This window comes from Oncorhynchus keta, chromosome 17 (assembly GCF_023373465.1).
Source record: "Oncorhynchus keta strain PuntledgeMale-10-30-2019 chromosome 17, Oket_V2, whole genome shotgun sequence".
In the NCBI taxonomy this organism is placed as follows: domain Eukaryota; kingdom Metazoa; phylum Chordata; class Actinopteri; order Salmoniformes; family Salmonidae; genus Oncorhynchus; species Oncorhynchus keta.
The window spans coordinates 33,104,602-33,119,478 of NC_068437.1; the positions used below are offsets into that span (position 1 = coordinate 33,104,602).

The following is a 14,877-nucleotide window of genomic DNA, read 5'->3' on the forward strand; positions in this document are numbered from 1 at the left end:
TCTCTCTACCAGTCTTAATTAGCCCCTTAAGTGTACACACACACACACAACACTGTTACAGTGCACACATACGGTTAAAGCGCACACACCACACAGCTACAGCAGTCATACACAGTTTCCAAAACCCCACCACTACAGTAAAGTCTGGATTTTAAAAAAATGAATGAATTGATCCAGAATTCTAACATAACAGAGGTCAAGAATGGAGGAGTCAGCCCCTTGCGTAAGCACTTTTGAAATGGTGACGCATATTAAAAAAGTCTTAAACACTCTCAGTCTTCGGCCACAGCCCCGTCTGTTGACCTACTCCACTAAATCTCTGTGTGGTTGTGCCCTTTTGCTCAAGGGGTGGTACATGAACATGTGTAGGGTTATATATAGCTCACGGCCACCTCGAGCAGGGGAATTAACAGTTCCTTTTGAAACTCTAGAGCTCTGCCTGGACCATGAGGATAATCTGACATGACATCTTACTGAGCAGCGTTGTAGTTCTTTGCACACTCAAACCGGTGCACCTACTACCATACCCTGTTCAAAGGCACTTCAATCTTTTGTATTGCCCATTCACCCACTGAACGGCACACATACACAATCCATGTCTCAATTGCCTCAAGGATTAAAAATCCTTCTTTAACATGTCTCCCCCCCTTCATCTACACTGATTTAAGGGGATTTAACAAATGACATCAATATGGGATCATAGCTTTCGCTTGGTCAGTCATGGAAAGAGCAGATGTTCCTAATTTTTTGTACACTCAGTGTATACTGTACCTTGGGGCAGAACACAACTCATTGTATTCAGCATTGACTTGCTAGTAGTATGCTACTCTTGCCACACCTTTGAGGAAAGGTAGACCACCTTTCCACCTGAATACACAAATAACTGTCCTGCTCTCGGCCCCACACATCCTCTATCGAGGATAAAGAACTTAAGAGTGGACTTCATGCGTCGCCACTCTCTCAACTAAAACACTAATAGGTTAAAGGATCCATATTGGCAGAGCCACAAGCCCATAGCAGGGATAGATTTTTAATGGAGCGATGATGGTAAGAGAAACTTCTCTAGGGAAAGATCACAATCGAACACTGAGAAACCATCATGGAGCCTAGACCAAGCCGCCCCAGTGCACCATCACTACATGAGGCTCAGCTGCAATGCTACAACACAATGTAGCCCAGCCTTGACACAATTCAGCATCAGAAAATCCATCCATTTACAAGATAAGGTAAATACAGAGGCCTTCAGGACTAACCCCATTACATCCATGGCTCATACATCAGAACACAATGTGAAGATAGAAGCCCGCACATCATATGAATAGAATCACAGAACAAAACAGTTTGTCAACTAATTAAGAGACTTGGAATCGAGATGTAGCATCTTATCAGAAAGCAGGAAGGGTGGAAGTGCAGTGTTCCCTCTGCTCTCGCCAATAGTGACAGAGGGAGAGAGGAGGTGAGGTCCCTAGCTTCAAAACAGCCTCTTAGCAAAATGTGACATTTTTCCATTGGGTCATCCTTTCAGGTTGTTAACCAGGGATCAGGTGATGGAGCCAGGTGGTGAGATGAAAAGGACAGATGACCACACTAAACACTGCCAACCTGATAGCCTCTGACACCTGTGGGCCACTGGCATGTAGGCTGTGCAGCGGGAAGGGCCCACTTAAGTGTCAATGCAACATAAAATGAGAACCAAAAAAAACAACTGATCAAGAAATATGAGATACAAATATTGTTAACAGTCAGGTTTGTGACATTGACTAAGCATTTCATGGTGAGTAAATATGTGTGTTTTTGTGTATGTGTTTGTGTTTGAGAGAGATCAGGTGAGATGATTCATCAGACAACCCCCACCAACAATCAGAGCCATCCCTGAGAGCTGCATAAACAAAGGCCTTCCTGGACAAGGAAGAACCCACCCAGAATCCTCTGCTCTATAGTCCTCCCCAAGAACACAGGCTGAGAAGAGACCTGCAGACAAAACAACACACACACACACACACACACAGGACCATCAGTGGACAAAGACTATTTCTATTCAGCTCCATGACAATAGAAAGCAACTGGAAGACCATCCATTGAATCTATTAGTAAACAATCCGCAACGCAAAGCCACTCTTCCCAAGAATTAGAGAAGTGCCGTGTCCCTCATGTAGCTTCAGCTAACCATTATCAAGTGTTATATACCACCATCGTACCCTTTACACGAATAGAACCCTTTCTAAAATCTAATAATGTCCAAATCAATGGTTTACACTAGCTTGAGTGTAAATCTGTAGAGACCTTGATCAGCAAGATCACTTTTTGTATAAAACGGTATTGCTTTCATGGGCTATTGTTGACATGAATCATGCTTCAGATGAAGTTATCAAAACACCTAATGACTGACGATGGGTGAAACTGAACTGCAATGAATGAAATGGAGGCATATAAAGACTGAGAATATATATTATGCTTTTAGGCTACATCATGGGTCATAGATCTATCTGTCTCTTGGTCAACACCGCATGTATGATGTCATAGCCCACTGAGGAGCAATGAGTCGCTACACTTTGGTTGGTAGGCATCGGTAGATAAAATAGCAATGCTGTTGAATTAGCTTTGTATGTAGCCTTATGTGAGATACTCTTACCGGAAATACCAGGCCTCTCATGCTTTTAATTTTTATTTTTACTTCAGGCTACTCAACAACAAAATCGCATGTTATTCCAAGCATCAGCTTCGAATGTAAGGCATGCGACATAGACAAACATGCGACGTTGTGGTCTGGTGAGCCGACACTAGTCGGCTGTCTCTAGACTACAAACATAATATATTCCTGGTCCTTGACCAATCATATCAGTGTAGAATCGGGTTCTTAATCAACTGCCTAGTAATTAAATGCAACTTCCGCAGTGCTACAATTCGGTGTAGCCTACAAGACGGGGCGTCACCCTGGTCTGTGTGGTCTTCAAGCTACAGCCACTATTGCAGCGCTCATCGAATAGCCTGGCCATACAAAATGGCAACAGTTTAATACTTGAATTTCTTGACAATGCCAATGAAAATATCAGGGGGTTCATTTTCTAGTATGCCTTCCTTGGTTTAGCTTAGCCTATATATCAGCAGCAGATGACCCCCTGTCCGTGAAGTTTATGGGCTGACCAGGGGATTTAGCCTACGAACTAAATTCCTATATTTGAGAAAATAATATACACAAACTGATTCAATAGGCCTACCAATATTCCTATGGTTTGGGTCAATGATCACGCGAATAGCAGTTTGTCTGCCAAAACGTCAGGCAACACCTCCCAATGTTGTGCTTGCCAACGAGATTCAGCCTGATGTACGTGTGAATGTCCTAAAAAAAATAAAAAGGTGCGCCGCAGCAGTGGCGGTGTGAACGAGCTCGAGCTGTAAACACTACTTTTGGTCCCCTGTATGGGTTCCCTGGACCAAGCACACAACATTGAGCGACAGTTCAAATAGCTTATATTTGTGTAATAGATGAAAAACGTGCACCCAATACTTACAACAAGCAGAGCTCTACCCAATAATCAGGAGCGTGACTTGGTCTACTGGAAACAATGTTTCAACTCAGTAGCTTCTGAGTGTTCCAAGAATAGAATACAAATGGTAGGCCCGTTTTCTCAACGAATGTCTCACAACAGTGTTCGACAACATAAATATGTTATTATTCCAGAACTCATACTTTTCATCCCAATTTTTACAGCATTCGTTCAATGTTGTACGCGACGTTAAGTCATAACGCACAATGTGCTTCGAAGACCGAGAGGATGAAGTCAAGTCTGTTGGAGCCCACGCCCAGCCCTGTATGAACCGCCCCGATGAGCACAGGGGTGTATTCATTCCGCCGATTCTGTAACAAAACGTTTCTTAAACGGAAACAATCAGAACCAAACGGTGAGGGATTTACCTGAAATTGTTAAATAGAAAACTCTCGTTTTCCTGTTTGTTTCCGTTCTTAAACGGTTTCCGTAATGAATACAACCGCTGTTTAGTTGCCTGTTTTGACCATCGTTATTACATTGGTCGGTAGGCCTATCTGTAACACTGCAAAATATAAAGCGGCAGTACAATTACAAATGCCGGAGTATCTTCACGTGATTTATGTATTTTTATTCTCTAAATTTAGCCTAATCCTAGATAAAGTCAACCTGGGCGTTAAATTAGAAATGTAGATTTGTTTTAATTTTAATATAGGCCTAATGTGTAGACCAAAATGAAACCTCTCCCTCAACAAAACAAAGGAGCTGATCGTGGACTACAAGAGACAACAGAGAGAGCACGCCCCATCCACTTCGATGGGGCCGCAGTAGAGAGGGTCAAACGCTTCATGTGCCTCTTCGGCGTGCACATCACCGAGGACATGAAAATGTCCCCCCACACCGAGATCGTTGTGAAGAAGGAGAAATAACGCCTCTTCAACCTCAGAAGGCTGAAGAAATTCGGCTTGGTCCGTAAGAGTCATCGCTACAGTAAGTAGTTGGGGGGTGAGGGCGCCGCGATTTTTTTTGGCAGACAGGGGTTGAAAGGTTTTACTTGCGTTGGCTCTGCTATATCGTATGTCAGTCAGCTAATGCTTGACAATTAAAGGCCCAGTGCACAACTTTTGTGAAAGAAATACAATGATTTTAAAATTATAATTATTCAGATTTTTCAGGGGGTGTTGCAGCACCCTCCGCCCCCCTACTTCCCGAGGCTATGCTAAGAGCCAATTTATGTTTGATCTGAAAATGTGGTCAGAGGCACCATATGGATGGTGTACCAAATTGAGCTCCATACTGCATCACCATGTGCCTCTCAAATTTGGCAACAATGAAGAGGGCGCAAAAATTCCGCAATGACATGATTGGTTGATGGTAGGTGAGGGTGGAAAGTCCTGTATAAACACAAACTAATTTCCTTGACAAATTCCTTCACAACAGCTCTGAGCTGCTCAGCGAAGTGCAGTAAGTATGAATGCCCAAAAAGGCTGCATGGCCAATGCAGACATCGGATTGACTATGCAACGCCTTTAAAAGGCTCTGCAGTGGCTGTACAGTGTTTACTGTGTATGGCCTCTGCAGAAGTCAGGACATTCATACTTTTTGCACTTTGCAGAGCAGAGCTGCTATGATGGAAGTTGTCAAGAACGTGAGTTTGTGTTTATACAGCAGCTCCCGCCACCACCAACCAATCATGTCAATGCCAGGCCAGCCCTCCACATTGTTACAAAATTTAGGAGGTGCATGGTGGTGCGGTACGGAGTTCAATTTGGATTCCACAAACCTCTAGAGGCTATGCAATTGCGTCTAACCATCTGCACAGTCTCCGGATTGCAAACGGAGCAGGCATAAATTGGCTTAAAGGCTCTGCATGGTCAATCTGACATCTGCAGTGCTGTACTGCGGCCTCCACAGAAGCCAGAGCGTTCAAACTTTTTCGCGAACAGAGTAGAGCTGTTGTCAAGGAAGTAAATTTGTATTTAACAGGACCTTCCACCCTCATCTACCATCAACCAATCATGTCAATCCGGGGCAATATGGAGCCCTCCACATTGTTAAAACATTTTGGATGCACACAGCGATGCGGTACAGAGCTTGATTTGCCCTTGGCAAGCCTCCGGAGGCTCTGCAAGTGCAAACTCACTTTACGGAGCCTCCGGATCGCATTTCGAGTGTAAATCATCTTTTAGACCAGCATAAACTTCAACAGCTGCACCATCGTGGTGGTGCGGTCAGTCCAAAGCATCATCGGGCACACTGCATACCCTCCCAGACTAGTCTCATAGTCTAGATATAACATAGTAAACGTAAATCCGGGACACTCAAATTAGTATGATACTTTTGTATATATAGTGTATGTGGACACACCATCAAATGAGTAGATTTGGCTATTTCAGCCCAAACCGTTGCTGACAGGTGTATAAAATCGACCACACAGCCATGCAATCTCCATAGACAAACATTGGTAGTAGAATGGCCTTACTGAAGAGCTCAGTGACTTTCAATGTCAATGTGGCACTGTCATGAGATGCCACCTTTCCAATAAGTCCATTTGTCACATTTCTGCCCTGCTTCCCAGTCAACTGTAAGTGCTGTTATTGTGTAGTGGAAATATCTAGGAGCAACAAAGGCTCAACTGTGAAGTGGTAGGCCACACAAGCTCATAGAGAGGGACCTCTGAGTGCTGAAGCGTGGAGCGAGTAAAAATTGTCTGTCCTCGGTTGCAACACTCACTACCGAGTTCAAAACTGGCTCTGGAAGCAACGTCAGTACAAGAACTGCCAAGCGTTCTAGTGGTGTAGACCTTAGTGCTGCTTTTGATACTCGATCACCATATTCTTTTGGAGAGATTGGAAAACCAAATTGGTCAACACGGACAAGTTCTAGCCTGGTTTAGATCTTAGCTGTCGGGAATACAGTGCCTTGCGAAAGTATTCGGCCCCCTTGAACTTTGCGACCTTTTGCCACATTTCAGGCTTCAAACATAAAGATATAAAACTGTTTTTTTTGTGAAGAATCAACAACAAGTGGGACACAATCATGAAGTGGAACGACATTTATTGGATATTTGAAACTTTTTTAACAAATCAAAAACTGAAAAATTGGGCGTGCAGAATTATTCAGCCCCCTTAAGTTAATACTTTGTAGCGCCACCTTTTGCTGCGATTACAGCTGTAAGTCGCTTGGGGTATGTCTCTATCAGTTTTGCACATCGAGAGACTGATATTTTTTCCCATTCCTCCTTGCAAAACAGCTCGAGTTCAGTGAGGTTGGATGGAGAGCATTTGTAAACAGTAGTTTTCAGTTCTTTCCACAGATTCTCGATTGGATTCAGGTCTGGACTTTGACTTGGCCATTCTAACACCTGGATATGTTTTATTTTTGAACCATTCCATTGTAGATTTTGCTTTATGTTTTGGATCATTGTCTTGTTGGAAGACAAATCTCCGTCCCAGTCTCAGGTCTTTTGCAGACTCCATCAGGTTTTCTTCCAGAATGGTCCTGTATTTGGCTCCATCCATCTTCCCATCAATTTTAACCATCTTCCCTGTCCCTGCTGAAGAAAAGCAGGCCCAAACCATGATGCTGCCACCACCATGTTTGACAGTGGGGATGGTGTGTTCAGGGTGATGAGCTGTGTTGCTTTTACGCCAAACATAACGTTTTGCATTGTTGCCAAAAAGTTCGATTTTGGTTTATCTGACCAGAGCACCTTCTTCCACATGTTTGGTGTGTCTCCCAGGTGGCTTGTGGCAAACTTTAAACAACACTTTTTATGGATATCTTTAAGAAATGGCTTTCTTCTTGCCACTCTTCCATAAAGGCCAGATTTGTGCAATATACGACTGATTGTTGTCCTATGGACAGAGTCTCCCACCTCAGCTGTAGATCTCTGCAGTTCATCCAGAGTGATCATGGGCCTCTTGGCTGCATCTCTGATCAGTCTTCTTCTTGTATGAGCTGAAAGTTTAGAGGGACGGCCAGGTCTTGGTAGATTTGCAGTGGTCTGATACTCCTTCCATTTCAATATTATCGCTTGCACAGTGCTCCTTGGGATGTTTAAAGCTTGAGAAATCTTTTTGAATCCAAATCCGGCTTTAAACTTCTTCACAACAGTAACTCGGACCTGCCTGGTGTGTTCCTTGTTCTTCATGATGCTCTCTACGCTTTTAACGGACCTCTGAGACTATCACAGTGCAGGTGCATTTATACGGAGACTTGATTACACACAGGTGGATTGTATTTATCATCATTAGTCATTTAGGTCAACATTGGATCATTCAGAGATCCTCACTGAACTTCTGGAGAGAGTTTGCTGCACTGAAAGTAAAGGGGCTGAATCATTTTGCACGCCCAATTTTTCAGTTTTTGATTTGTTAAAAAAGTTTCAAATATCCAATAAATGTCGTTCCACTTCGTGATTGTGTCCCACTTGTTGTTGATTCTTCACAAAAAAATACAGTTTTATATCTTTATGTTTGAAGCCTGAAATGTGGCAAAAGGTCGCAAAGTTCAAGGGGGCCGAATACTTTCGCAAGGCACTGTATATCAGTTTGTCTCTGTGGATGGTTTGTCCTCTGACAAATCAACTGTACATTTTGGTGTTCGTCAAGGTCCCAGTTTAGGACCACTATTGTTTTCACTGTATATTCTACCTCTTTGTGATATCATTTGGAAACATAATGTTAACGTTCACTGCTATGCGGACGATACACAGCTGTACATTTCGATGAAACATGGTGAAGCCTCAAAATTGCCCTCTCTGGAAGCCTGTGTTTCAGACTTAAAGAAGTGGATAGCGTCAAATGTTTACTTTTAAACTCGGACAAAACAGAGATGCTAGTTCTAGGTCCCAAGAAACAATGAGATCTTCTGTTGGATCTGATAATTAATCTTGATGGTTGTACAGTCATCTCAAATAAAACTGTGAAGGATCTCAGCGTTACTCTGGACCCTGATCTCTCTTTTGACGAACACATCAAGAATATTTCAAGGACAGCTTTTTTCAATCTTCGTAACATTGCAAAACTCAGAAACTTTCTGTCCAAAAATGTGAATTTTAAGTATACTCTCTATTTCTCTTCTCACGGAGGACCTGAGCCCTTGGACCATGCCTCAGGACTACCTGGCCTGATGACTCCTTGCTGTCCCAAGCCCACCTGGTCATGCTGCTGCTCCAGTTTCAACTGTTCTGCCTAAGGCTATGGAACCCTGACCTGCTCACTGGATGTGCTACCTTGTCCCGGACCTGCTGTTTTGGACCCTCTCTCTACCGCACCTGCTGTCTCTGACTCTGAATGATCGGCTATGAAACGCCAACTGACATTTACTCCTGAGGTGCTGACCTGTTGCACCCTCTACAACCACTGATTATTATTATCTGACCCAGCAGGTCATCTATGAACGTTTGAACATCTTGACCATGTTCTGTTATTGCCACGCGGCACAGCCAGAAGAGGACTGGCCACCCCTCAGAGCCTGGTTCCTCTCTAGGTTTGTTCCTATGTTCTGTCCTTTCTAGGGAGTTTTTGCTAGCCACCGTGCTTCTATGTCTGCATTGCTTGCTGTTTGGGGTTTTAGGCTGAGTTTTTGTACAGCACTTTGTGCATTCAAAATGTTTTTGTACAGCTTATGTGAAAAGGGCTTTATAAATAAATTTGATTGAGTTTATATCTCACCGCCATTGGACTCTGGAGCAGTGGAAACGTGTTCTCATGCTTCATTCAGCCCGACGGACGAATCTGGGTTTAGCAGATGCCAGGAGAACACTATCTGCCTGAAAGGCATAGTCCAACTGTTAAGTTTGGTGGAGGTGGAATAATGGTCTGGAACTGTTTTTCATGGTTTGGGCTAGGCCCCTTAGTTCCAGTGAAGGGAAATCTTAACGCTACAGCATGCAATGACATTCTAGACGATCCTGTGCTTCCAACTTTCTGGCAACAGTTAGAGGAAGGCCCTTTCCTGTTTTAGGACAAAGCAAGGTCCATCCATAAAGGGTTTGTCGAGATCGGTGTGGAAGAACTTGACTGTCCTGCACAGAGCCCTGACATCAACCCCATCAAACACCTTTGAGATTAATTGGAACGCTGACTGCGAGCGAGGCCTAATCGCCCAACATCAGTGGCTGGCCTCACTAATGCTCTTGTGGCTGAATGGATGCAAGTCCCCGCCGCAATGTTCCAACATCTAGTGGAAAGCCTTCCAAGAAAAGTGGAGGCTATTATAGCAGCAAAGGGGGGACCAACACCATAGTAATGCCCATGATTTTGGAATGAGGTGTTTGACTAGCAGGTCTCCAAATACTTTGGTCGTGTAGTGTATATTATGTTTGGTACGGTTACATAAGACAGAAGGTTACTGAAGAAAAAAACAAAAGGAGGGTGGGTGTGTAACGAGAAGGTTGAGTGTTTGAATTTCATCACGGACAACTTTAGCATTTTAGCAACTTTGCAATTACTTGCTACTTTTTATTTACTTTTCAACTACTTAGCATGTTAGCTATTCCTAACCCTAACCCTTAAATGTAACTCCTAACCCAAATTCCTAGCCTAGCTACCTTTAGCCAGCTAAAGGTAGTGAAATGAAATGGATGATGGACATCCACTAATTAATGCATTACCAACGAATCATAACATATCATATTAAATGGAGTGTCTCAGATTTATGTACAGAACAATATGAAATTATCTGAAACATGGTTGCAGCCGGCCTCCAGGACATCTACAGCACCCGGTGTCACAGGAAGGCCAAGAAGTAGATCATCAAGGACCTAAGCCACCCAAGCCACAGCATGTTCACCCCACTACCATCTGGAAGCGGAATACGGAAGTCCCATAGGGCGGTGCAAAATTAGCCCAGCGTCATCCAGGTTAGGGGAGGGTTTGGCCAGGGGGGCTTTACTTGGCTCATCACGCTCTAGTACTCCTTGTGTAGGGCAGGTTGCCTGCAGGCTGACTTCGGTCGTCAGTTGAATGGTGTTTCCTCTGACAGATTGGTGCTTCTGGGTTAAGCGAGCGGGTGTTAAGAAGCACAGCTTGGCGGGTCATGTTTCGGAGGATGCATGACTCGCCGTTCCCAAGCCCATTGTTGAGTTGCAGCGATGAGACAAGATAGTAATTGGGGAGATTACGAGAATAGAGCTAAGCATAAGCAAAAAGGAAAATCTTGGTTAATTCTGCTTTCCAACGGACACTGGGAGACAAGTTCACTTTCAGCAAAAAATAAATGCAAACAAGTCCAAATATACACTGGAGTTGCTTACCAAGACGATATTGAATGTTCCTGAGCTAAGTGCCTTCTATGTTTGCTTCGAGGCAGGCAACACTGAACCATGCATGAGAGCTCCAGATGTTCTGTGCAATCACGCTCCCCATAGCCGAGTGGTAAACACCATTGCGAGCATCCTGACGGGTTGCATCAACACTTGGTATGGCAACCGCTCGGCAATCGACCGCAAGGCGCTGCAGAGGATAGTGCGTACGGCCCTTTACATCACTGTGGCTGCCATCAAGAACGTCTATACCAGGGCTACCCCAAGACTGCTGAGCAGTTCATCAAATGGCTACCTGGACAATTTGCAATTACCCCTTTTTATTTGTATTTTTTCTTATTTGTTTACACTGATTCTCTTGCACAGGCTTGATGTACACTCATTGGACTCTAACCACACACTCACACATATTACACTGATACTCCAACACACACACACACACTAACATTCCTTCACAATCTTCACATACGCTGCTGCTACCCTCTGTTTATTATCTATGCATAGTACTTTACCCCTACCTACAATTGAGGTACATATTACCTCAACTACCCTGTACCCCTGTACATTGACTTGGTACCAGTATCCCTTGTGTATATAGCCTTGTTATTTTTTATTGTATACTATCTTTTGTTTATTTAGCATATTTTTCTTACTTACTTTTTAAAAACTCTGCATTGTTGGTTTAAGGGCTCCTAAGTAAGCATTTCACGGTTGTATTCGGCACATGTGACATACAATTTGATTTGAGTGGCCTAGTTACAGTTTTGACTTAAATCGGCTTGAACATCTATTGCAAAAACTTAAATGGCTGTCTAGCAATGATCAACATGACAGAGATTGAAGAATTTTAAAAAGAATGATGTGCAAATATTGTACAATCCAGATGTGCAAAGCTCTTAGAGATTTACCAAGAAAGAATTACAGCTGTAATCGCTGCCAAAGTTGATTATAACTCAGGGGTGTGAATACTAATGTAAATGAGATACTTATGTTTATGCAAATGTATTAAAAATAAAATATCTAAACTTGTTTTCACTTTGTCATTGAATTTTTTTATTTCACCTTTATTTTACGAGGTAGGCTAGTTGAGAACAAGTTCTCATTTGCAACTGTGACCTGGCCAAAATAAAGCAAAGCAGTGTGACACTGACAACAACACAGAGTTACACATGGAGTAAACAATAAACAAGCCAATAATGCAAACAAGTCAATGACACAGTAGAAAATAGTTGAAGTTTAAAGTTGGTGAGGGAAATAAGTCTCCAACCGATTTTTGCAATTCGTTCCAGTCACTGGCAGCAGAGAACTGGAAGGAAAGGCGGCCAAACGAGGTGTTGACTTTGGTGATGATCAGTGAGATATACCTGCTGGAACGTGTGCTACTGTTGGGTGTTGTTATCATGATTATGGTGCATTGTGTGAATTTGTATCTTTAATCCATTTTAAATTCAGACGAACAACAAAATGTGGAAGTATGACTACTGCTTTACACATACTGTCTATACACACCATTCATATACATACAGTACATTTTATATTCCAGACTCTGGTTCAGAAGCTAATTCTTGCAATTCTATCCATTTGCCATGGGGTTTTGAAACTGTGTTTATATAGGCCTACTTTATTCTCGACACATCTCATTCTAATATTTGCACTACTGTACATTGCACTGTTTATACACACCACATATTTATTTATATACTGGACTCTTGACATTGCTCACTGTAATAGTCTATACCTACTGCTGTAGCCTACATATAATTCTTAATAGGCCTATATGTTGTGTAAATTCATCCTGTGTGTGTATATATACATAGATGACATACAAATGTAATTTGGAATATGTGTGTAGGCCTACTTTTTTGACAGTTTAATGGAGATACTAACATAAGCATTTAGCTGCACCAACTATAACATATGCTAAATTGCGACCAATAAACTTTGAAACGAACATGTATGGTCATGTATCATCGTTGTGTTGTAATCGATCAATACGATAACATATTGACTACATATCCCAAGGGGCAAAGCCAACTTTATCATCGTATCCAGGAAGTTGGGTGCGTTGTCAAGCAAACTTGTGCGTGTCTTTGTTAATGCTCTGAAGAATGTTCACTTCATAAGGTAAGAAAAAATACGAAATTGGATATTTGATCATCACAATGAAGAGTTATTTGTGATTTACATTTAGCCTTTTACAGTCATTTGTTATCTGCAGCCATTCAAAACGTCAACAAACTTGTATGCAATTGAGATGTTATACCGCTTGTTTTCATATCCTAGCTTTAAGTGTGGGATGTCAGCTAGCTAACTAGATTAGTTACTTCTTCTGACAGTGCCTCAGAATGTCTTCTTTAGGAATTGATACAACATACGTTAGATACAGTATGTTAATCAGACGTTGATAATGACAGCTAGCTAGCCATAAGCCAAATATTCTATGCTTTGAGTTTATAAAGCTAGCTATATTCTTCCATGGTTTCCATTGCAAAAACAGGAGCTACATCATCACCCTGAATTTCCACGTAGGCTACCAACCTTCTGACACAGAGAATCAGGGGCAGACTGGGACCAGAAATTGGCCCTGGCATTTCTATTTTTTCCCCCTTGAGGCCCCCACACTGGCTTATTTTTTTTATTATTATAAAAAAAAATGTATTTAATTTTTTCCTCCAGGCCCCCATTATTAGCGATCCCTTTGTGCAAAAAAAAAACAGGTTAGACAGACCCACTGGGCCAAAACTGAACTGGCCCATCGGCATTTCATGTAAATGCCAGATGGGCCAGTCTGCCCATGCACAGAATGTTACTTTTTTCACTAACCTATTATCATTTGACCACTTCCAGGTGTCTGTGAGTGATGATTTGTTCCCAGGACTCAGCGAGGGTACTGGTGACTGAGCTGAGTGGGTCTGGTCAGATGAACCCAACCCCTGCTGCTTATGAGGACTCTGACATGCAGGTGGAGCTCTACCTCTCTCCAGAAAAGCTGGTGGGGCTCCTATTGGTAAAGGGAGGGGTGTGGCCCTTTTTATAGGCTAATTATAGATGTGGAAGCATGCTTGACTGAATTTAGTGCATCAACACAATTCTATAATTGGGCAATTCCATGCCAGCGTAGCCCTAAAATATTTTTGCTATCTCAGATTCTAACATAAACTTCATTGGGAGAAATAAGAATATGTTTGACATGCTTTTTACATTTGTATCACAAACCATTTGAGACAATCATGATGAAAGTGGCCATTTTAGGCCCTTTTAAGACCTATACATGCTTCCTGTAAGAACCTATGATCTGTGAACCCTACATGATACAGACAACATCTTGGTGTCATTTTACTCCTATTAGTGTGCACTCAAATATCTAGTATGTCTAGATTCTGAAATACATTTTTTTCACATTAATTTATTCCATATACAAAATTATAATATGAATATGAATATCTCAAAAGTACCCTTTTTGAATTGGCCATTTTTTGACGGATTGTTTTGAACAATATACTTTTCAAACACATACAATTTCCAGAGTGAGCTCTCTGGTACTTTTAATGAAATTACCCATTTTATACATAGAAATTGACACTATAGATCATTAACACAATCACAGCCTTCCTTTAGGTTTGCATATGCAGCAAATCACCAGCAGAGGTAGTTCCCTTTGAATCAATTTTCCCATTCACTGTGTTGGTGGTGCTCATAACATTTATCATAACTTCAGAATTAGCAGAGAGCCCACTCTGGACATTTTATGTTATCGTAGTGTATAGGCCTATTATTCCAAACAATATGGTTTTAAAATTAACCAAATCAAAAAGGGTATTTAGATTTTTAAAGTTGAATAAATTAATGTGAATATTTCGATTTCAGAATCTATACATACGCCATATGCTAGAGCACACTATAAGGAGTATAATGACACCAATATGTTGTCTGTATCATGTACAGTTCATGGACCATAAGGTCTTATAGGAGTCATGTATAAAGTACAGTACCTTCAGAAAGTATTCATACCTCTTGACTTGTTCCACATTTAGTTGTATTACAGCCTAAATTCAAAATGTATTAAATTGTTTCCCCCCCCCACACCCATATACACATACTGTAATACCCCATAATGAC

At 42.0% G+C, this 14,877-nt stretch overlaps 2 protein-coding genes across 8 annotated transcripts in view; one reads left to right on the forward strand and one right to left on the reverse strand.

Moving 5' to 3' along the window:
• LOC118395741 (GTPase HRas) overlaps positions 1-3,766 on the reverse strand; it is a 32,561-nt gene extending 28,795 nt beyond the window's left edge. The window contains exons 1-2 of one of the 2 annotated variants that reach the window (XM_052465922.1): positions 3,513-3,766; positions 1,920-1,971 (exon numbers count right to left, since the gene is read on the reverse strand). The gene's annotated coding sequence lies outside the window, so the exon portion shown is untranslated. The remainder of the gene's footprint in view (positions 1-1,919; positions 1,972-3,512) is intronic. The other variant, XM_052465921.1, reaches the window with a different exon arrangement.
• Positions 3,767-3,953: 187 nt separating this feature from the next.
• The window catches only part of lrrc56 (leucine rich repeat containing 56), a 61,549-nt gene continuing 50,625 nt past the window's right edge, over positions 3,954-14,877 (forward strand). For 2 of the 6 annotated variants that reach the window (XM_035789619.2, XM_035789620.2), the window contains exon 1: positions 3,954-4,478. Coding sequence is in view for 4 of the 6 variants with exons in the window: in XM_035789614.2 (XP_035645507.1) it covers positions 13,619-13,765 (147 nt within the window). In the remaining 2 variants the exon portion in view is untranslated. Of the gene's footprint in view, positions 4,479-12,773; positions 12,883-13,605; positions 13,766-14,877 lie in introns of those variants that run through there. The other 4 variants (XM_035789614.2, XM_035789613.2, XM_035789615.2 and 1 more) reach the window with 4 other exon arrangements.